This window comes from Gigantopelta aegis, chromosome 9 (genome assembly GCF_016097555.1).
Source record: "Gigantopelta aegis isolate Gae_Host chromosome 9, Gae_host_genome, whole genome shotgun sequence".
Classification (NCBI taxonomy): Eukaryota; Metazoa; Mollusca; class Gastropoda; order Neomphalida; family Peltospiridae; genus Gigantopelta; species Gigantopelta aegis.
The window spans coordinates 84,053,945-84,076,220 of record NC_054707.1 but is presented as its reverse complement, the minus strand read 5'-3'; the positions used below and the strand labels follow the sequence as shown (position 1 = coordinate 84,076,220).

Here is a 22,276-nt window from a genome sequence, read left to right as displayed (position 1 = left end):
ATGTCACCACTGCACGTGCGTTGTCTGCACGTGCAACATGAACACCGACAGTATAAAAGTGCAGGGTGTTCGCTTGCCTGGCCTCTGTATCTGGCCGACAGTTGACAATCCAGGACATGCCACGTCTCAGTGAACCGCAGAGAAACAATGCCATCGGCCGACTAGAAGCAGGCGAATCCAGAACGGCCGTTGCCAGGGCATTCCATGTGTCCCCAAGCACCATCTCCAGACTGTGGGACCGTTACCAGCAACATGGATCAACACGTGACCTCCCTAGATCCGGTCGACCACGGGTCACTACCCCCGGGCAGGACCGCTACATCCGGGTACGCCACCTTCGGGAACGATTGACTACTGCCACCTCCACAGCCGCAGCAATACCAGGTTTGCACAGGATATCCGACCAGACCGTACGGAACCGCCTACGTGAGGTAGGAATTCGTGCCAGACGTCCAGTTCGAGGTGTCATCTTAACACCACAACACCGTCGACTCCGACTGCAGTGGTGCCAGATTCATCGACAATGGCCTCAACTGCGATGGAGACAGGTGTGGTTCAGTGACGAGTCCCGATTTCTGCTCCGACGTCATGATGGAAGATGTCGCGTGTATAGGCGTCGTGGTGAACGTTATGCGGCAAACTGCGTGCAGGAAGTGGACAGATTCGGCGGGGGTAGTGTCATGGTGTGGGCAGCCATCTCACACACTGGCAGAACTGACCTGGTCCACGTGCAGGGCAACCTGAATGCACAGGGCTACATTGACCAGATCCTCCGGCCACACATCGTTCCAGTTATGGCCAACGCCAACGCAGTGTTCCAACATGACAACGCCAGGCCTCACACAGCACGTCTCACAACAGCTTTCCTACAGAACAACAACATTAATGTCCTTCCTTGGCCATCGATGTCACCAGATTTGAACCCAATTGAGCATCTATGGGACGAGTTGGACCGACGCCTCCGACAGCGACAACCACAGCCCCAGACCCTGCCCGAGCTGGCAGCAGCCTTGCAGGCCGAGTGGGCCACCATCCCCCGGGACGTCATCCGTACTCTGGTTGCTTCAATGGGCAGGCGGTGCCAGGCAGTTGTCAACACACGCGGAGGCCACACCCGGTATTGACTCCAGATGACCTTGACCTTGGTGGTGTGTCCTATCACTTACTCACAATGGACTAGAGTGAATTGTGAACAATCCTGCAACATTTGGTAATTATCGGACTCACCATTCAATAATTAAATCAATTCTCCAAATGTTACGACAATGTGGTTTTGCATTTCTTCTTTTGAAGAGTATATATACGTAGAGAATAACTAGTTAATGTTGTGGGATATGGGCTCTGTCTTGTGAAAGCCTCAACCGGATAAAGCCGACATCCTACATCAATAACTAGTTATTATTTTCAGCCTGCAGTCCATACAAATTAAAGGGAAAAGATTATATCTGTTATTTCGGCTATATTGCATGATGACTTAGATGTCAAATGAACACTTTTATGACGTATCTATGCTTTATAGTAATGTGACGTCAAAAAGACATAATTTGGTAAAATATGTTTATGACTTTAATCGGTCATCATAATTGGTCAATAGAAACAGTGTTTATAGGATAAAAATAGGTATACCACACTTTCTACCTAATATTGCTTAAATAAAATGATGCAGGCAGTGGGTATATATCTAAACATTACCTCGTGCCAGACATGTGACCCAATCTAGAGCAGCTGTAATGCTGTCTATCTGAACGTAATAACCGTACCTCTGAAGCGTAGTGCAGAACCTTGGAGGCCGGGTGAAGACTCAAGTTGTGGAATGGTGAGATGACCGGTTTGTCCCATCCCTTCGACGACATCCAGTCGATCTCCAGGAGGTGGTCAGAGAAATGATGACCGAACACCAGCTTGTCCGGGTCAGGTTTCTCCTGGGGGGCACTCGTCAAGGTCACCTGAAGGTCACTGAACTAATTTGAAAAAATGAGTCAAGTTATTACAATATTAGTACAAATTAGTCTCAAACATGTAATATTTAATTATTCAATGACAAACATTTACTCTAAAATATAGCTTGAAACTGTTTTAAACATTAAACTTCCTTTGTCCTGGTGTCATATTTAGTTTGTTTTAACTTTAAAGACTATCACTGGGTGAAAATATAATCCGGATAAACAGTTTTAAGTATAAAGAGCATCATTGGGTGAAAATGTAGTCACGATAAACAGTTTCAAGTTTAAGACTATCACGAGGTGAAAATGTAAGCACAATATGTAATTTTATGTTTTAAAATATCACTGGATGAAAACATAATTGGGATATAGTTTTAAGTTTAATGACTAAATAATAAGTTTAAAGACAATTGCTGGGTTAAAATTTCATCAGGATATAATATTTAGTTTTAAGTTTAAAGATATCACTGTGTAAAGATATTTACCAAATATGAAACTGATAAGTGAAAGATTTAAGAATAAGCTACACAAATAACCATGTCCGTGATCTTACACTTGGGTCAAGTTCATGACACATCATATTTCAGAACACTTTATTTTTGTTCACTTACTTACATTTCCCCTCACTTACTTACATTTTCCCCCATAACTTTATAAACACATAATTTGCAATACAAACTTTGTATAAGAAATAATATATACTGTATAATGTATAAAGTATAGTAAATACAGGTGACAATTCATGTTTTCAAAAATACAAACTTGTGAGATAAAAATTAAATTAAAACATAAACCACAAACAAATTAATTATATCTACATGAACATTAGAAGAAAATTTATGAATAACATATTAGTATGAAAAACGTAAATTGAAACATGTATACTATTTAATTTACAATACCTTATAACTGACATTACAAATATAAAACCGTGAAAATATGTGAAAATTCTGTGAAAAATATTAATTGTGACCACCACAGTAAAGTAATAATAATTTTTTTTAAATGTATTTGCTTCCATGCGCAGATCACAGGAAACTGCAAGGGAATAATATTTTCAAGAAACTAAGTTGTTATATTGCGTACAGTAAAATGTACTAGCATGTGCACTACTGAGACCGCGTACTATATGAATACAATTGAAACATGTCACGCTCAGATCAAACACCTCTAAGTCTCACACAAATCTTAATTGTCTTTATATAAAATCAAAGACTGATCAGTGGTCTCACTAATAGCATACCGTATTACTAACTGCAATCAAGTCGATGTTGTTTAACTTAAACAAAGGCAATACCATGCAAATGGAAGCTGATATAAAACTTTTAATGTTGATTATATATGGAATAGAACATTCAAATCACAAAAATAAAAACACTCTCATTTCAGAGTTACCAAACCTTGAAACTAGGAAACATCGAAATACTTTTAGTTCTCAAAGTACGAACGTTTCAGACCACACAAATATCTGGTCATACAGTAGTACACATGTACATGTATTTAAACTGAAGTCGTGACAAAACTAAAACACTCACTTTAAATGTAGGCCCAGCTGTCGCATGCCTCACAAATAACTTAGTCACTACATTTCTCTTGTAAAATAGGAGATTCCTCATCTAAAAACACAAAACATTTGTTTACCAGTATAATCTAGTGTAAAACACAAAACATTTGTTTACCAGTATAATCTAGTGTAAAATATAAAACATTTGTTTACCAGTATAATCTAGTGTAAAATATGAAACATTTGTTTACCAGTATAATCTAGTGTAAACATAAAACATTTGTTTACCAGTATAATCTAGTGTAAAACACAAAACGTTTACCAGTATAATCTAGTGTAAAACAAAACATTTGTTTACCAGTATAATCTAGTGTAAAATATGAAACATTTGTTTACCAGTATAATCTAGTATAAAACACAAAATATTTGTTTAGCCATGTAAAATATCTTTGTTAAAGTATGGGGATATCTTTCAAGGATATTGCTCCCTGTAGTATGTACAGTTTTAAGTTTTTAAGTTTAAGACTATCACTAGGTTTAAAGTTGATATTGTCTTTAAACTCGTCATGCACATTTTAATGTTAACATTGTCAAGTGAAATACATAGAAAATATGTAATTCTCTCATGGTTATAGTTTCCAAGGGGAAAGATTTGCTAAGATATTGGTCCCTAGTGAAATATGTTTTTACATAGTGTGTAATTTTCTCATGGTTAGTTTCCAAGGGAGTATATTTGCTAAGATATTGGTCCCTAGTGAAATATATTTTTACAAAGTGTGTAATTCTCTTATGATTGCAGTGTGGGGTTATATTCTAGTGGGGGGGGATAATTTCCTTGGATATTGGCCCCTACCTCTGCATGCAAATGTTAAACAATGTTAAGCAAATGTATAAAATATGCAGTGTTCTTGCTGGTTGAAAATTAAAGGAGGGTGGCCGCTCAGCACCACACCCTTAAAAAAAAGAACCAATAAACGAAAAGCAAAAAAAAAAAAAGGGGGGGGGGGGGAAGTAGTTTGGTTACCATATTGTGTTTGTGAAAAGACATACTCCTTATTTTGCCTATAAAAAAGTGCAAAAAGGTTTATAAATACGAAATACAAACATACTCGTCTTTTAATTGAACCGAAGATGATATCGGTCTGACATTCACGGACAGTTCCGGTTTTGCTGGACTGATCAAAGTTTTAATATTATTATTTTTAATAAAGATTTCAAGATATATACGAGAAACAATAAAGATGTTTGTAAAGTGATCTCCTAATGTTGGATACATTTTTGTTATTTCCATCTTCATCAAATGAATCGATCCCCGTGATAAAATATTATCGCAAGCTGATACTTTTGTTTTTGTAAAGGCGGTGTATATATTATTTGGCACTAAGATAAATGCTTTTAATGATAAACACTGCCACTTCCATTGTTTTTACAAGCGTTCATATCCCCCCAAAATGAAAAATTTACAATATTTTATAAAGAACTGCTGAATAAACAGAATGACAGAAAGTAAAAATCATTAGTTACAACCAATTATATCTGCAACTGAGGACAAAATATCAGACGATAGTTAGTGGAAACAAAAGACAGAATGACTGTTCTGATCACGTGACAAATTTGGCGCCAAATGAGCTAGGGTTTTTTTCAATCGGAGATTGCCGAATCCGTAAAAAATTAACTGTTCTCATTGCTCACATAAAATATAACTTTTATTGTCTATCAAACATACAAATGGATACAGATATTGGACAAAATAGAGGCTGTTAAAAATACTGTTAAATTACGTTACAGTAACTGTCGTAAATGTTTTGTCAATTGCTTTTCGTACACAACGCGGCTTGTTTCCTTTGATGTCCAGTGTAAATACTGATTGTTTTCGGTGTGGAAAAAAGTGTGCATTTGGAAATAGCGGAGATACAGTACGCAAACCAACCAAAGTGACAATATCGGCGGTCATAGAAAAAAATATGTTTTAAAAAATTCGCCAATCAGCTGATCAGGAATTTGGTAAAACTTTTATTTCAACAATAATTACGTTTGCACTTCATCCAACGCAGAGAACTGTTCATTATTATTATATTGACCATGTTTACATGCACATTGTTATTAACAGCTTCAAGTCATAAAAGTGAAACACCAATTTTTTTAAATAAATAAATTGTGAAATTGACTCACGTGCAACTTGCGTCAGCTGTGGAAGCATTCATTATATATGATGGGGATCAGTTTGATCAGTTTGACTTTTCGATGTGCCGCCGACTTAAAAAAAAAATGGGGAGTGGACGGGGTGGTTTGAGGGATGGATGTTTAAAACCAAATTGGCTATCAGACTATTTTGTTCCACACCAGTAACAACTTGCTGCGATTCTGCAAATTCGCACCAGTCACTTAGCTGCAAATCTGTGACCTCTTTATCTGTCCGTTGTTGTCAACTGCTGATATGTTATAAATTTAATGTAATTAAAATAAAATAAAAAAATCATAAAAAAAATAAACTTTTATACCGCAGTGTTGACATGTTTTTTTAAATTAGAATAATTAAATTATTATCCTAAAACTTATGATATTGATATATTCCGACTGACACCGTAAATCATTCACTCTATATTGACTATAATAAATTTTAAAACCAAACATATGATGTAATTTAACTGACCGACAACCCTTGTAGATTGCTGAAAAAGGAAAACTATTAATAGTAATAAAGGAAAAGGAGGTTGGGGGGGGGGGGGGGGGGGGGTATTGCGGTTTTGAGAGAAAAGAAGTGAAATCGACAAATAAATGTGCATGTGGCTTGCCTACGTGAAGTCTGTCACAAGCGGCTAACAAAACTTCATTTTATTTGTATTATTCTTAAATGTATTATTATTTAGGGTGTTTTTTTTAATTTGTTTCTTTTTTTCTTTTTCTGTTTTTGCCAATGCAGGAGCGTATGAATTAATGTTAGGAGGGGGGCGGGAGTCTAGACTGACAAGCTACATTTATGGGGGGTGGGGGTTACAAAACAACGTACAAAGGCGCATGTGCAGAAAATTGAGTACGGGTGTCTAGACTGGTGAGAGATGTTTTTAAGGAATGTCGGGTCATGCTTCGCAAAAAAAAAAATTTAAAAAGAAAATTCGGGTAGGCCCTGAAGCACACGCCTCTGCAATATCATTATTTTTGCGGCTGAATTTACCAATGGCCCAAACGATCGCTGGTCTGCAAGTTGCTTTGTTAATAGATTTCCAAAAGGAACTTGAATACAGGTTTTATTTTAGGCTGTTTTTATTGTGGATATATTCCCTCTAGGCCCCATTTACATTTTCTTCACTATCTGTACCAATATTATTATACATTTATGTTTACCGCCGATTTGACAATGATCGTTAGTCGTTTCGTCTGCGAACTGCTTTGTTAATATAAAAATGCGTTGGGAGTGATTTTCGATAGGAACTTGGGTATGCAGGCACGTGGTAACAATATCCGGGTGTGGGGGTATGGAGCACAATCTCTAATGGAGTGGGCTCAGTCTCCAGTGGGGGAGGGGACACAAGCCACTTTTAAAAAATCTTTATTTAAATATAGGACCAATATAAAAATAAAAAAAAAATTTAAACCCTGTACATATTCGTCCACAAGTGGGAGGGGTGTGTGCTACACGTGCCTGGAAGAGGGTTTATATGGGGATGTTGTTGCTGCAAATACATTATATCTAACCCCATTTACCTTTTCACTAGCTGTACCAATATCATTCTGTTTACCATCGATTTGACCAGCAATCCCAACGATCGCCGGTTGTTTGTGTGCTGATTTGTCAATATGAGAGTTGGCGTGATTTCAAAAAGGAACTTCGGTAGAGGTTGTATCTGGGGCTGTTGTTGTTGTTGCAAGAATATTCTCTCTAGCCACCATTTACCCTTTCTCCTCTAGCTGTACCAATATATTTAAGGCCGATTGGTTCAACGATCAGAACCATCGTTTCGTCTGCGAGCTGTTTTGTTTAATTAATGTGAATTTCCTAAAGGATCTTGGATACAGGTTTATCTGGTGCTGTTGTTATGGGCCCGGTATATTATATCTAGCCCCCAATTACATTTTCTCTACTAGCTGTATCAATAACATTGTATACTTGTTTATTGCCGATTTGACCAACGATCGCTGATCGTTTGTGTGCTGCTTTGTTAATATGTGAGCTGGCGTAATTTCAAAAAGGAACTTCGAGTACAGGTTTTATCTGGGGCTGTTATTGTTACTGGTGTATTCTCTCTAGCCACCATTTACCCTTTCTCCACAAGCAAATCACCACACCGTGCACGAGTGTTAATTCCCTCTTTTCCACGTGTTATATGGGATGGCCGGTAATTGTAAAAGGTGGGGGAAAATAGGTGTCATTGGGTGGCGATGGGGCACAACTAGGCCAGTTGGTTCTATCACATAAAGAAAGTACTAGTATATCAGGCCCGTACGTGGGCTTTTAAGGGGGGGGGGGGGGGGGTAGGGTAGAGAGGTGTTAATTCCTCGTACTGGGACCAACAATGGGTAAGACTCGATAAGAATAACGTTATCTAAATTTGATAGAAAAAAAACTGTGGATCTTTGGTAAAAATAAAATTAAAAATCGACACCATATGCGCACAGTATCAACCGAAGGTAAATATATACATGGAAGATGACGCTACGGTACTGCATATAGCAACTGAAATTTTAGATGTATACTCTGCTTTTATAAAGTCTAGGCACAGATTTAGATTGCCCCTATCCCCTTAATAAAAAAAAAAAAACCTACTTATATTCGCGCCTGGATGTTATTTATTGTTGCGATCTATCAGCAGTGATGACAGTAAATTGTCCTATCTTCCTAGAAAAATCAGTCAATCAATCAATCAATCAATCAATAAAGTAAAAAATAAATGAGATGACGAAGATTGGTTTCATCCACACTTAATTTACTTTGTTTTTAATTTATGATATTTGGACTGTCTTCAGATTTCTTTATCTTTTTCAGGTATTTAATACAGTAAGTTCAAAGCCAAATAATAAGAAGACAAAGAAGAAAGACCGTTATAGTAGTGTCTGATATATTTTACGCATTTGTAGAATAAAATAAAATTATCAAGATATATTTACCAAAAATGCATTTAATGGTTAAAGAATTTAACCCCACCCCAATAATGAAATTAAATATCCCAGAATGCACCCACAGACATCTTGAATTAACAAAAAAAAAGAGAGAAAAAAGTCTAAACATCATTTATATGGCATGTAATCGGAGGAGGGGACTTTTTCTTCTTTTTTCTTAACCAAAGTGAGTTACAGGTTCTATTCCTACCCTAACCCCAAGGTGAACCGTTCTAAAATACGCCAAAATTCCTTCAAGAAGGGGTGGGATTTAGCTCAGTCAATTGAGCGCTCGCTTGAGGTGCTTGCGTCGCAGGATCGAACCACCTCAATGGATCTGTTCAACTGACTGAGGTTTTCTCGTTCCAACCAGTGCACCACAACTGATCAAAGGCGTGGTATGTGCGTTCTTGTCTGTGGGAAAAGTGCATATGAAAGATCCCTTGCTGCATTAAGAAAATATCGCGGGTTTCCTCTATTGACTACGAGTCAGAATTACCAAATGTTTGACATCCAATAGCCGATGATTAATAATCAATGTGTTCAAGAGGTGTCGTTAAACAAAACACACTTTATCTATGTGAGAATTACCAAATGTTTGACATCCAATAGCCGATGATTAATAATCAATGTGCTCTAGCAGTGTCATTAAACAAAACAAATTTCTTTCTTTTTTCCTTCAAGAACTTGTGCAATTTTTCTCTAACGGAATATTCAAAATTCAATAGCATCAAAATTGCCCCCTCTCCCACCCACCACAACCATGTTCCTTTCCTTTCTGGGCCGAGGCACCTGCACCCATAACAGGTGTGCGCTACATCTTGTTCTGAATGTGTAGGTAAAACCCTACGACTCTAATGGAAATTGTCTGTGATTAATTTATAGGAAACTTAAACTGAAAATACAAACTTTTTCCTGGAAAGTACAACTTGCAGCAATTCACTGGAATCACATTTAGTATTCGATAGAACCACAAGCAATGTCCATCAGCATATTATTTTGTTTAGAATGCATTATACCAGCGAACGGTATTGTAGTGAATTACACGAACCATGGTCGGAACACAAGGTTTTAAAAGGTACTTCGAGCCCCTTCCGGTACTTCAATCTTTCACCCCATTACAGTGCCTCAGCAAAAAAAAAAAGAGGAAGAAGAAGAAAAGTAAATAAATAAATTAATTAAAAACAAAATTAACACACTGCTGGGTTAGCCTAATATTAGGGCCCTGCGAATTTAAATTTTCCGTTCGAATCGAATTTCGAATCTGGAATACCTTGGAGAATAATCAAGTGTATTAGATGCAGTTCACGATGGAATATTCAGCTCAGTGAAGGAAATTAGAAAGACAATATAAATATCCCTCAATTGGGAGTACGTATAGTGATTAACATGATTACACAAGGTTGAAGTTTAAATAATAAAGCGCCTTAAATAGAAAACCAGTAATAATGTGTACATAGGTTGAACAGTTGAACTAACACGAGATAATATCTTGGAAGTGATCAGTTATTGGCTTTTAATTAGATCACAAAATAATTCCAAGTGAAAATTAACTCTCATCACCAATCGGAGATCAAAACTAAAGACCAGTGGATATTCTTTGCACATACAAAAACAGAATCCTAAAAATTAAAAAAGAAATATACTCGTTAAGTCAAGCAATGTTTATTGACCGACTTAATTATCGATTCAGTGTGGATAGGATAAGATCAGCGTTTTTATATCCCCATGAGTGTCTCTGCATTTTGGCGAGCCAGAGAGTGTCGTCTGTCGGTTATAACGTTTGTGCCTGTGGAATTCACCCTTTCTGAAGAGAAGTTAGTAGCTTGAATGCCGAGTGTGTTTCTCGCGACTGTAGCCAGGAGTGGGAATGACTTCACGTGATCCTGCTTTGTCTTCCACTTTGTTTATTGTTTATTAATGTTAACGGTTGGCCATATAGTTTGTCCCTCATTTTCCAATAGACCTCTTTCACATTCCACTGCGCATGTGCCCGTTGCGGAGTAACTTGAGGACGCAAACCGCGAACTCACAAAAAAAGACCTGTGGACAAGTTGGGGGGGGGGGGGGGGGGGGGGGGGGGGGGGGGGGGGGGCATAGACAATGGGAAGGCCACGCAATAGGAATGTGAATACCTCCATGATTAATTATTCTATTAGTAGGGAACCCGAAAATTCTGTCGACATCCAACAAGACTTATTGGAGACATTTGTGAATTACTGCTTATTACGTTAACACCTGACAAACCATCGGTTCGGATTCATACGCAATAAATATTGGATATAGGCTGAAATAATATTAATGTGTGCGTGCGTGTATGTATGCAGATATTTATTGTATTTAACATGATTTAAATATTTATAAAGCATTATACAGATAAATACATTCAGGATTCTTGTCGGGATTTCTTTTTACCAAGTTATTAAAAATTTTGTTCGGTATTTGGAATAAAATTAAACAATACACATGAAATTTGAGCTATGGTATATAAAACATTAGAATCAGGCCCGTAGGAACGATATCTGGAGTTGGGGAAGGGGAGAGAGCACAATCTGATGGGGGGGGGGGGGCAAAAGCCATATTTTAAACAGGGTTTATATACTACTCAAAAGAATTTAAGGGTCAGACGATATTTTCGACATTATTTTCTGAATGTCAACTATATTAGCTAGACCATAATGTCACGCATGGTATTGTTCCATTTTGACGAAAGTGGGTCTAAGCAACCCATAAATGAATTAAAATCCACTGTCATTGACACTGTCGACTAGTTCTAATGGCGAAAACATGCTTACATTTGCACGTAAATTAGGGCGAAAGCGAAAGGTCTGCCAAGTGCCCATAACTTGCTTTTTCACAAAGCACTTCATTTGCACGCTTTGCATGTATATTCCATGTTCCCAATGCTGAATTTCCGTATAATTGGAGCTTGCGTTCGTGTACGGTGCACACTCCAAATTCGACAATGGTATGATGTCAACTGACTATCGAAGATCGAGGAAGGGCTATTGCTTGGCTTCAGGATGGCAATACACAAAGAAATGTTGCTCTGAGACTTGGTGTCAGTCAGAGTGTCGTTGGCCGACTGTGGCAACGGTACCAAGCAACGAATTCTGTTCGAAATCGTCCACGTTCAGGAAGACCCCAAAGCACTACAAATAGAGAGGACCGCTACATCACCAATATGGCTCTACGTCAAGGCACAACCACTGCACGCCGATTACGTGACAATCTGCGGACTGCGACTGGAAATCGAGTGTCTGATCAAACCATACGCAATCGTCTGAGAGCCAATAATCTACGCTGCCGTCGCCAGGCTGTTCGACCACCACTCCTACCACGTCACAGAACGGCCAGACGTCACTGGTGCACGCTTCATCTGCGCTGGCAATGTGTTCAGTGGGGTCGAGTGATGTTCACTGATGAGTCCAGGTTTAGTATCCAGTTCAACGACGGTCGGGTTCGTGTCTACAGACGTCCTGGGGAGCGCTTCGCTGACGTTAACGTTAGACAAAGTCATCGGTTCTGTGGTGGCAGCGTCATGGTGTGGGGCGGCATCTCTATCCACCACAGGACCCCCCTCTGTGGTGGATGGCAATCTGAATGGAATCCGCTATCTGAATGAGATTATCCGGCCGTTGGTTCTCCCAGGCCTTCAGCAGATTGGCGGCGGGGCAGTTCTGCAGGATGACAATGCCAGACCCCACTGCGCCAGGGTGGTAACGGACTTTCTGAGAAAACAAGGTATCGCCAGCATGGATTGGCCAGCATATTCGCCTGACTTGGCCCCAATAGAGTACGCCTGGGACTAATTAGGCAGGAGAGTTCGGGATAACCATGCCCCTCCGGCCAACCTTCATGATCTGGGTCAAGTTCTTATGGCAGAGTGGCAGGCCATTCCCCAAGAGTTCTTCAGACGTCTGATCAACAGCATGAGGCAACGATGTGTCGAGTGTATTCGCGCCAGGGGTGGATTCACACACTATATTAAACGAATGTTCTAATGTGTAAAATCCATGTTTGACAACCTTCAACTTTGACAGCATGTCATGTGACTTTCTTGTATAGAGTGACGTTTATTTGTGGGTTTTTGTAAATATGGAACAATAAATTAAATTTTTGGTGTAGTTTACATCATCAATCTAATACACTCTGAAACTTATTTGGTTATAAATTTTTGACCCTTAAATTCTTTTGAGTAGTATAAAAGTTGGGCTATAGTCCCCCCTCCGACGTCTCGGTTGCTACCGACCTAAGAATAGTCAGAAATGTAACTGTATTGCATATACAGCTATTTAAATTTGAAGCAAGATTATTTAACCTAAGAAAGATGCAAGTTTTATTTAGCCTGTAACATTAGACTAGCCGACAGTTTGATAATATAGCTACAAACTCAGGATGGTCTCTTTATTATAAACTCATGAGGGTTTATTATGCGCAGTCATAAGGTACCAGTCATAAGACACTTTGTTTGAAGCAAACATATTAAGTACCATGTCAGGCCCGTAGCCAGGGGGGATTGGGGTATCGGACAATCCCCCCACGCAGGATTGAGAGTTCCGCTCAAATGATTTTTTTTTCTTCGGATTTTACCCCCTTGTTCCCAAATGACCGGGATAACGTAGCAAGAACGTCTGTCTGAGGTTCCATTTGCTGAAGGTTCGATCCTCCTCAATGGGCCCGTTTGATTATTTCCCGTCCCAACCAAGGATCCATCAAAGGACGTCGTGTATGCTATCCTGTTTGTGGGATGTGAGAAGTATGCCATGTATCATTTATTATAAATACATTGGTACGACTGAAAACAAACGGTGGTAAGAGGAGAGGATTTTTTTTTTAAAGGGGGAAGGGAATAAATTTTATTAAATTTTAAAACTTACTTTGTAAATTAATTATTAAACCCTCTATTAAATTTTCCCCTTTTATTGGACAACAAGACCCTTGGGCCATTCCATTACCTTTAAATTGCCAACAAAAACCTTATTGCAAAATGATTGTTTGGGTTTGAAAAATTCGAATTTGCCCGGGGTTAACAAATAATTTTAATTTAGAAATTGGGAAAACTAAATTTCAAAAAAATGTTATAAAATGTTTAAGCAAAAAAACAAAAATTGTTTTAAGACTTCTTTTTTTCAGTTTCCAAGTTTATTGCCCTTTCCCCCCATTTTTTAATTTGTCCCCAAGCGTAGTAAAAGCCGGAATTTTGAGTGTATTTCCGAATAAATTAAAAAGGCGGTGAAGGTCAATTTTAAAATTGTTATTTATAATTTTCCCGGACTAATATCAACTGTTTTTTAGTCCCTGGTAATAAATAATTTTAATCGACCTTTAACCCGGAATTTTAACTTAATTTTTGTAAAATACAACACATTCCACAAAGTTAATTTTATTGTTGAACTTTTTAAATTTTTGCGTTTGAAAAACCCTTGGGCCCAGCCCGGGGCCGGGTCAATTTAATTTTATGTTTTGGGCTTCCATTCTGATTAAACTTTTACCGTTTTTAGCAGCCCATTTTACTCTTTAAAAAAGGTAATTAGGGGAGAGATTCCAAGTTTTTGGAAACACCCCCTTGAATGCCCATGAATTAAGGGCCCTATTTCGGAACACAAAATGGGAAGGAAGAGGGGTTGGTAAACCTCAAATTAAAGAAAACACAAAAGAACAAAAAGCTTTGACACAAAGAATGAATAAGAAGGAGGCCCTACCTTAAAAATTTTTTATTATGGCAAAAATTTTTATTTTTTCTTTTCTTTGAAATTTTAAAGGGGAATTCCTAACCTGTTTTAAATGTTAATTTTTTTAAACTCCCATTGTTGGAAGGTATTAATTGGTTAATAATATTGGAACAGTGTTAATTTTACAAACCCCCCCGATTTTTTTATTCAAATTTCATACTTTTAAAACCCCCTAAAATGTAAATTATTTACACAAAATTTTTTTTTTATCCAAAAATAATAATTTTAAATAACCCCGAAAGAGGGTAATTAACCATATGGGTACCCAACAATTTAGAAGCCTGTCAGCGCAAGTCTTAGAATAGGGTTGAGTTTTTTTGGGCTGGGTCAAGAAAAAAGCCCGGAAATTGAAATTTTTTTAAAAATTGGTTTTTGGTTAAAAACTAAATTTTAAGTTTTTTGTATTTCCCGACCCACTAAAATTATTGTTTTTTTTTTAGACCCAAACATGTGTTTTTAAATCTTTTTTTTTTACGAAACATGGTCTTTTATTTTTTTCCCAAACAGGTAAAAATATGGCCTTTTTAAACAGATAGACACTGTGCTTTGTTAATCCCGGGAGCTTGCGGGCAATGGTTTACTACATTAAAATTCGCCTCACCGGGTGAAACCCAGTATAACCTAGCGTGGAACCGACCTCTAAATTTTGTTTATGTTTTACGGGGCTTTAAAAAATTTTTTATGTTTATCTTAAATTTTTTTTGAATTTAAAAGTTTTTTTTTAAATAAGTAAATTTTTAATAATTCCCCTCATTTTGTGTGGGTGTTGTGTGTGGGTGTGTTTTTGTGGGGGAACCCCTTTTTTTCACACCCTTTTAAAGGCCCTTGGGAACCTTGGGAGACTCTCAACCCCAACTAGGTCCCATAAACGGCTCTTCGGCAATTGAGTTCAAAAATATATATAGCCCCATTTCTATTTAGGCGGACCGTCAAAAAATGCGCAAATTTCCTACTTCAATTTGGCTTAATCCTACGGGAATAAACCATCAAAACCATACCGTGAGGCTTGCTTTCTTACACCCCAGGCACCCTCCCCCCCCACCCACCCCCCCTTTGGAGGAAGCCGCGAACCGGCCCCAGGGGGGGCTTTCCTGCCGAATAACCCACTTTTAACCTATGAGACCTCCGTTTAAAATTTTAAATTTCAGGTCAGGTCAATTATTAATTCACATTGTTTTTTTTAGAAACAAAATTTCCCTGTCTGCATTTTTATTTTTGGGAAACCCTCTAATTTGTGCCCAACTTTTAATCTAGTGTACACTTTTTGACTAATGGATAAAGATATTTTCGCCATCGCATTTTCCCCCTTTCCCCCTACTAAATTCCTTAAAACACAGGACCAGCGACCCCGGAACAATACTTAAAACTACGTCTTTTAACGAAACAATTCGCTTTTTAATGTCCTTAGCTAGGGTTTTGGCTTTGGGGAGTTGACTTCTTTGGGGCTGTTGGGGATGGAAAAACCCATGACGTACCTGGTTGCGTGCAATAACCCATAACATAAAACGTTTGGTCAATTTGGATCGATAGTAAAAAAGTTTTGGTTTGTGGGTTTTGTTTTTTGTTTTTTGTTGGTTTTTGTTTGGGGGTTTTTTCGGCTTTATTTGCCAACTCCCCGGAAAGCCTCTTTTCCATCCTTTGGAAAGTGGATTTTCTCTGCCGGGCCGGAAGGATAAAGGGTCTCGGCCTGTCGTGCAATTAGTCTGTCGGGTACCCGCCGGGGATTATCTGTTTGTTTGGGGGGGGTGGGGGGGGGGGGGGGGGGGGGGGGGGGGGGGGGGGGGGGGGGATTTTTTTTTGAAGGGGAAAAAAAATTTTTTTTTTTGGGGGGGGTGGGGAAAAGGGGTTAAGTTGGGAGGTGTTTGAAAGGGGTGGGGGGTGGGGGTTTGGGTTTTCCGGTTCACCTTTGGGGAAAAATAAATTTGTTTATTCACAGCTTTGGAAAAAGTTTTTTTGGTTTAAAACTAATTTCCCCGGGTTTTAACAATCGAAAAAAGTGGGGAAAAGGTAATTTGCGGATTTAAATTAACTTTACCATTTTTTATTCCTTTTATTAAAATGGGTGACTATTTTAACCAAAAAACAATTTTCCTTTATTTTTAATTAAAGTTTTGGTATATTTAAGCCTGGGTTTTTTTTTTTTTTCCTAAAAATTGGTGGATAAAAAAAAAGGGTTTTCCCAAAATAAAATTGTTGATTAAATTAAAAAGGGGGGCTTTGGGTTCCCAACAAATAAACATAACAGATTTGGAACAACCATTGTTCCTTTAAATCCCCAACAACATTTTTTTAACAAACATGGAAGAACCTGGACTTTGCACCCTAAAACCTGTATAAGTTTTCAAATGGAAACCATTTTAAAATAAACATTCCAGAAAACCTGTATTTTAGGTTCCGAAAAACCCTAAACCTTTGAATGTATGGGGAAAGGCATTTTTAAAGTTGGGGTTTTCCCAATTAATTTGATTTAAATGGCTATTGGGAAAAAAAACATTTTTTATTTTTTTCCCAAAATTTGAGGGTTTAAAAAGGCTTAAAAATTTTACAAAAAGAAACATTTTTAAAATTATTACTTGTTGGAACGCCGGGATAACCCCAGTTGGGGCGTCCTTTGTTCGAAAAGGTAAATTTTAATTATGGAATTACAATAATTTGAAATGGGTGTGTGTTTTTTCTTAATGGTTGTGTTAATAGGGATTTTTTTTTGTTAATCAAAAAATTCATGGGTTTTACGTAAAATAGGAGGTTTATTAGGCGGGAATCCTTTCCACTTTTTGTTTCGGTTGAAAAATTAAATTGGCCATTTTTTTTTTTTTTAAAGGAAAAAGGGGGGGGACCCGGGGGGTTTTAAAATTTGGGTTTAGGAGAAATAATTGGGGAAAAAAATCGAAACCAAACAGTTCCTTTAAAACCACCCATTTTTTAAATCAGCCCCAACCAACTTTTATTTCAAATTTCAAAACAACCTTTACCCGGATTTTTATGTTGGTAAAGACGGTAAAAAGTTTAGGGAATATTGGAAGGTATAAAAGTAAATGGTTAGGAAATTAACGCAACACACATAAATAAAAGACCCTTTCCGGAAAACCAAAAATTTATTTAACGAGTCGGGAAGGAAAAAAAACATAGTTTTTTGGGACTTAATTGGCATTTAACAAAATAAAATGTTTTGAGCATTTTTATTAGGCCAAATTTAACAAATTTATGGGTGAATGAATAATAAACACCCCAAGACAAAATTTAAATTTCTAGGGGGGAATGGTAAACAAAAAACATTTATAGAAAAAATTTTTAAATTTTAAAAAACCTTTAAATGGGGGGAAAAAAATTAAAACTTCGGAAATATTTTAAAACTTTTTAAAAACTACTTAAAATTTTGGTTTAAAGTTTAAAACGGTCCAAAATTTAGATGGGGGGGTTTCCCTCTACCAAAATATGGGCCAATGTAATGCGTTCATGGGGGGGGGGGGGTCTTCTTTAAAACTGAATGCGCAAATTTTGGCCGTGGGGCCCAAAATTTTCCCCCTGCCCCTTGGGAACCCGATTTCCCAATGGGTAAAGAAAATTTGTTTGAAACTTCCCTTCTCCATACAACTCCTTTTTATTGTTTTGCTTGATGTAATCGTTTCCTGTAAACAATTTATAAGGGTTAATGGTCAGTATAAATGTATTATTTAGTTATTATTTTCAGTGTAGTGCGAATGCCTTGTAAACACGTATATTGCGATTTTGAAGAAAAAAACCCCACATGAAATAAATATATAATTTTGTTTTTTTAATTCATAACGTAGTGTAACGACAACATAGCGGCAACTGACAACAAGAAAAAGGTCAGATGCTCAAATCAAGTAGCTCGTGCATGTTCGCAGTGACCGCCGATCAACCGTCTAACAGGAATTTTTCAATTTTTCCCCCAACTAGTTTAGACGTCGTCTAGCTTGGTCGGAGTCGCTGTCTAGACGCAATTATGGTTGGTTCGCCCTGCTTAAATGGAGCAGCGAGAACAATGATATGTAATCCTCTCTTTGTTACAGAATGGGGATATCTCCTAGGGGATATAATTCAAGGATACTGGTCCCGGGGGAGTGGCTATTTTTCCTAGGAAATATACCCCTCCCCAATCATCATGTAAATTTTAATGTTAACATTGTCATGTAAGTGAAATACATAGAAAATATATAATTATCTTATGGTTATAGTTTCATAGGGGGGTTACGGGTATATTTGCCAAGATATTGGTCCCTAGGGGCAATTTTTCCTAGGAAATATACCCTCCCATATTTTAATGCAAATGTGAAATATTTTTTTAAGTAGTTAATTCTTACATGATTGTAATGTGGGGATATATCCTAGTGGGGGATATTGGTCTCCACCCCCACATAATCATGCAAATGGAATATGTATAAAATATGTATTTCTCTCCTGGTTATAGCGTGGGAATATCTCCTAGGGGGTATATTTCCTAAGATATTGGCCACCGGCAAGCCTTGAAATAAGCGGCTGGTCACAGTCATTGTCCGGTACAAATTTGTAACTTGTCAGTAACAATGTCGATTGTGCCAGTCACCATGTCCGAAGCTCGCGTTGTAGTAAAAACCGGCTATTTTGTAGTCGAATACACTTAATGCACCAATTGAAAAAAAAAAATTGATTACGAATAAAAAAACACAAATGTGAACCAGTGGGATTCGAACCGGTTAGCGGGGAACTTGACAGTCCAACACGAAGTTCATCTGTTTAGTAGGATTTTTCATAGTCTCGATTTTGCGGGAACTTACATTGTAAAAAGTGATGTCACGCATATTAGTAATTGACCTTTCGTACTTAGCGTATACTTCCTGTGGCGTTTTTGTTTAAAGTTTGCAATTCAAATTGCCTCGTGGTTAACAATTAAAGGATGTTGAACAAAATAACTTCAGTCTTTGCTGTAAAAGAACAGACAGGTACCGATAATGACAAATCAACTGTCCCTGTTCCCAGTAGCCACCGATTAAATCGTCCCCCCACAATTCCCAAACTAATATCCCTCAGAGTAGTATCTTAAAATCTAGCACTGAACTAAAATGGTAAAAGGAGGATTTAGTTAATACAAACCGGCCTCGGTGGCGTTGTGGCAGGCCATCGGTCTACAGGCTGGTAGGTACTGGGTTCGGATCCCAGTCGAGGCATGGGATTTTTAATCCAGATACCGACTCCAAACCCTGAGCGAGTGCTCCGCAAGGCTCAATGGGTAGGTGTGAACCACTTGCACCGACCAGTGATCCATAACTGGTTCAACAAAGGCCATGGTTTGTGCTATCCTGCCTGTGGGAAGTGCAAATAAAAGATCCCTTGCTGCTAATCGGAAGAGTAGCCCATGTAGTGCCGACAGCGGGTTTTCTCTCAAAATCTGTATGGTCCATAACCATATGTCTGATGCCATATAACCGAAAATAAAATGTGTTGAGTGCGTCGTTAAATAAAACATTTCTTTCTTTCTTTAGTTAATACAAATGCCTCTTTGTGGCTACAGTTTGAAGAAAACACCAAAGGCGAGGTTACACTTACGACGTGCTCGCTCTGCAAAACATTTCAAAAAGAAATGCAGTGTAATCACAATTTTTCGGATGCATGGATCATTATAGTCCACAAATCCTAAAGATCACTCGGCAACCAAAAATATAGAATATTACCACAAACAAGACACTGATGACATTGAAAAAAATGGATGAGTCCAAGTCAGATCATCATGAATCTGAAAGTTCAACACAAAGTGATAGTGATGCCAGTTTCATGGGTTTCTTAAGCCCTATCCTAACCGGCCGCGAGCGATTATTTTAGAAATCATTGATTTCCATTGCCGCATCCTAACTGTATGCACGCGACGCAACAGATTTATATGTTGCGTCACACGCGTGTGGTTAGGATACGGCAATTGAAATCCACAATTTCTAAAATAATCGCTCTTGCAGCTCGCGGCTAGTTAGGATACAGCTTTACCAGAGGCGATATATTAATGCATCATAGACTAGTAAGTACGTAACAATAATAAATGTCATCATTTGGTGACTATTGCCCTAATTGCTGCATTGGTTATTTTGTAATTAAATATATCAATTATTAAACAACATAATTAAAACATAATTTATATCTTTTTATTTACAACGTTTTGTGACAGGTACAATTTCTTTTATGTCAGGCACAAATTGATTGGTGCAGGACATTGTGTCAGGTACACCAAAATGTTTTATTTCAAGGCTTGCACCAGGGGAGAGTGGAATATGTCTAAGGACATAAACTCCTCATATTGCAATGCTATTGTGAAACAATGTTAAACAATTGAAATATTTTTAAAACATGTAATTCTCTCATGATTGTAGTGTGGGGGGATGTCTCGGGGGGGGGGGGGGTTTATATTTCATAGGATATTGACCCCCACCCCCACATAATTATGCAAATGTTAAACAATGTCAAGCAAGTGAAATATACTCAAATATATCTCTCTCATGATTGTAGTGTGGGGATATTTGTTGGGGGGGGGGGGGGTTATTTCCTAGGATATTGGCCCCCACCCCTATACCATAATGCAAATATTAAACAATGTCAAGCAAGTGAAATATATTAAAATATGTAATTCTCTCATGGTTATAGTGTGAAGATACCTGCTGGGGAGTATATTTCCTAGGATAAATATTGGCCCACCCAGTATCATCATACAAATGTTAAACAATACCAAGCAAGTGAAATATATATATATATATAAGATATGTAATTCTCTTTGTTAAAGTATGGGGACATGAAACAAATTAAATATGTAATGATTGGACACCGATGAGCTAAAACACTCAGTGTCAGTACAGCTTCTAATCTGGTCGATGTTTTACGATCGGTTACATCAATTAAATACTAGTGAGACGATTTAACAGTTTGTTATTACAACTTGTAATGCTTCAAGTATACAAGTTGTTTAATCCTCTACAGCAATTAACTTACTCCAACAACTTACCCTGCGTTGACATTGACAATGGTAAACGTTAATTAATCCGATTGTTTGTTCGATTACCGTTGCTGGTGTGGCCTCTCGATATCTCAGTTTTCGATTCTTAGTAGTCTATGACGAATAAACAGGATTTATTTCTTCTCTGCTTATTATAATACTAATGTTTCTTTCTGTTCATCTTTATTTTGTTTGTGGGGTGGGTTTTTGGGGGTTATTTTGTGTTTTTTCCTCCCTCTGTTTGCCACCACCTCCATTTTTGTAATAATTTTTTTTTTTATTATTATTATTATTTTGTTAATAAATCCACTAGCTGTCAGGCATGGTGAAACTGATAAATTGGTAGCCCGACCATAAAAACCACTAGCTACTAGCTAGTCAGGCTACCGTATTCTAGACTTTTGTGCTGCGCAGACTAAGGTGATTTAAGTGTATACATAACTGGCCGTAATTCTCAACAGATGTCAGTATTCCAATGACGTCATCTTGCAAGACTTCCGAACATTCCAGCATTTAGTTCATTCAGGTTTAAGTTTTGGATTAAGGTTAGTGATAGTATTAGCATGCATGCTGGTAGTTCATCAAGATTAACCTTGAGTGCATGCACATGGTAAGGTTAATCAACCCAAGCCATTCCGCCATTAGCTGTTTCCAACGGTTCCGAGGAATTTTGCTCAGAACGAAATTGCGGTCAAAATAACGATTACCATCACCTTTTCCCACCCTAATCGTGTATTGTGATCTATTTCGAGTTCACGGAGACCAAGATATACTTACTTTGAAACAATCTTCACTTTGAATTAAAGGAAAAAAGTCTGACTGTGTTTAGTTTTACCGAGCGGATTCTAGCAGCCAATTTCAGCCGACATGCATTTTATACGTTCTAAACACCGGACTCATATGCCTTTCTATTGTTGTCAGTATTTCCCACACTGTTAAACACACTGTTATGCTAATTATTAGTATTCACTATAATTTAAGAATTTCAGAGTATAAAAGAGTATCTTTATTTAAAAAACAA

The 22,276-nt window shown here is 37.7% G+C and overlaps 1 protein-coding gene across 1 annotated transcript in view; it reads right to left on the bottom strand.

Annotated features, from left to right (window-relative positions):
- The window catches only part of LOC121381074 (branched-chain-amino-acid aminotransferase-like), a 66,467-nt gene that overhangs the window by 32,097 nt on the left and 12,094 nt on the right, over positions 1-22,276 (bottom strand). The window contains exons 2-3 of the mRNA XM_041510165.1: positions 3,479-3,559; positions 1,761-1,961 (exon numbers count right to left, since the gene is read on the bottom strand). Of these exons, the coding sequence (XP_041366099.1) occupies positions 1,761-1,961; positions 3,479-3,559 (282 nt within the window). The remainder of the gene's footprint in view (positions 1-1,760; positions 1,962-3,478; positions 3,560-22,276) is intronic.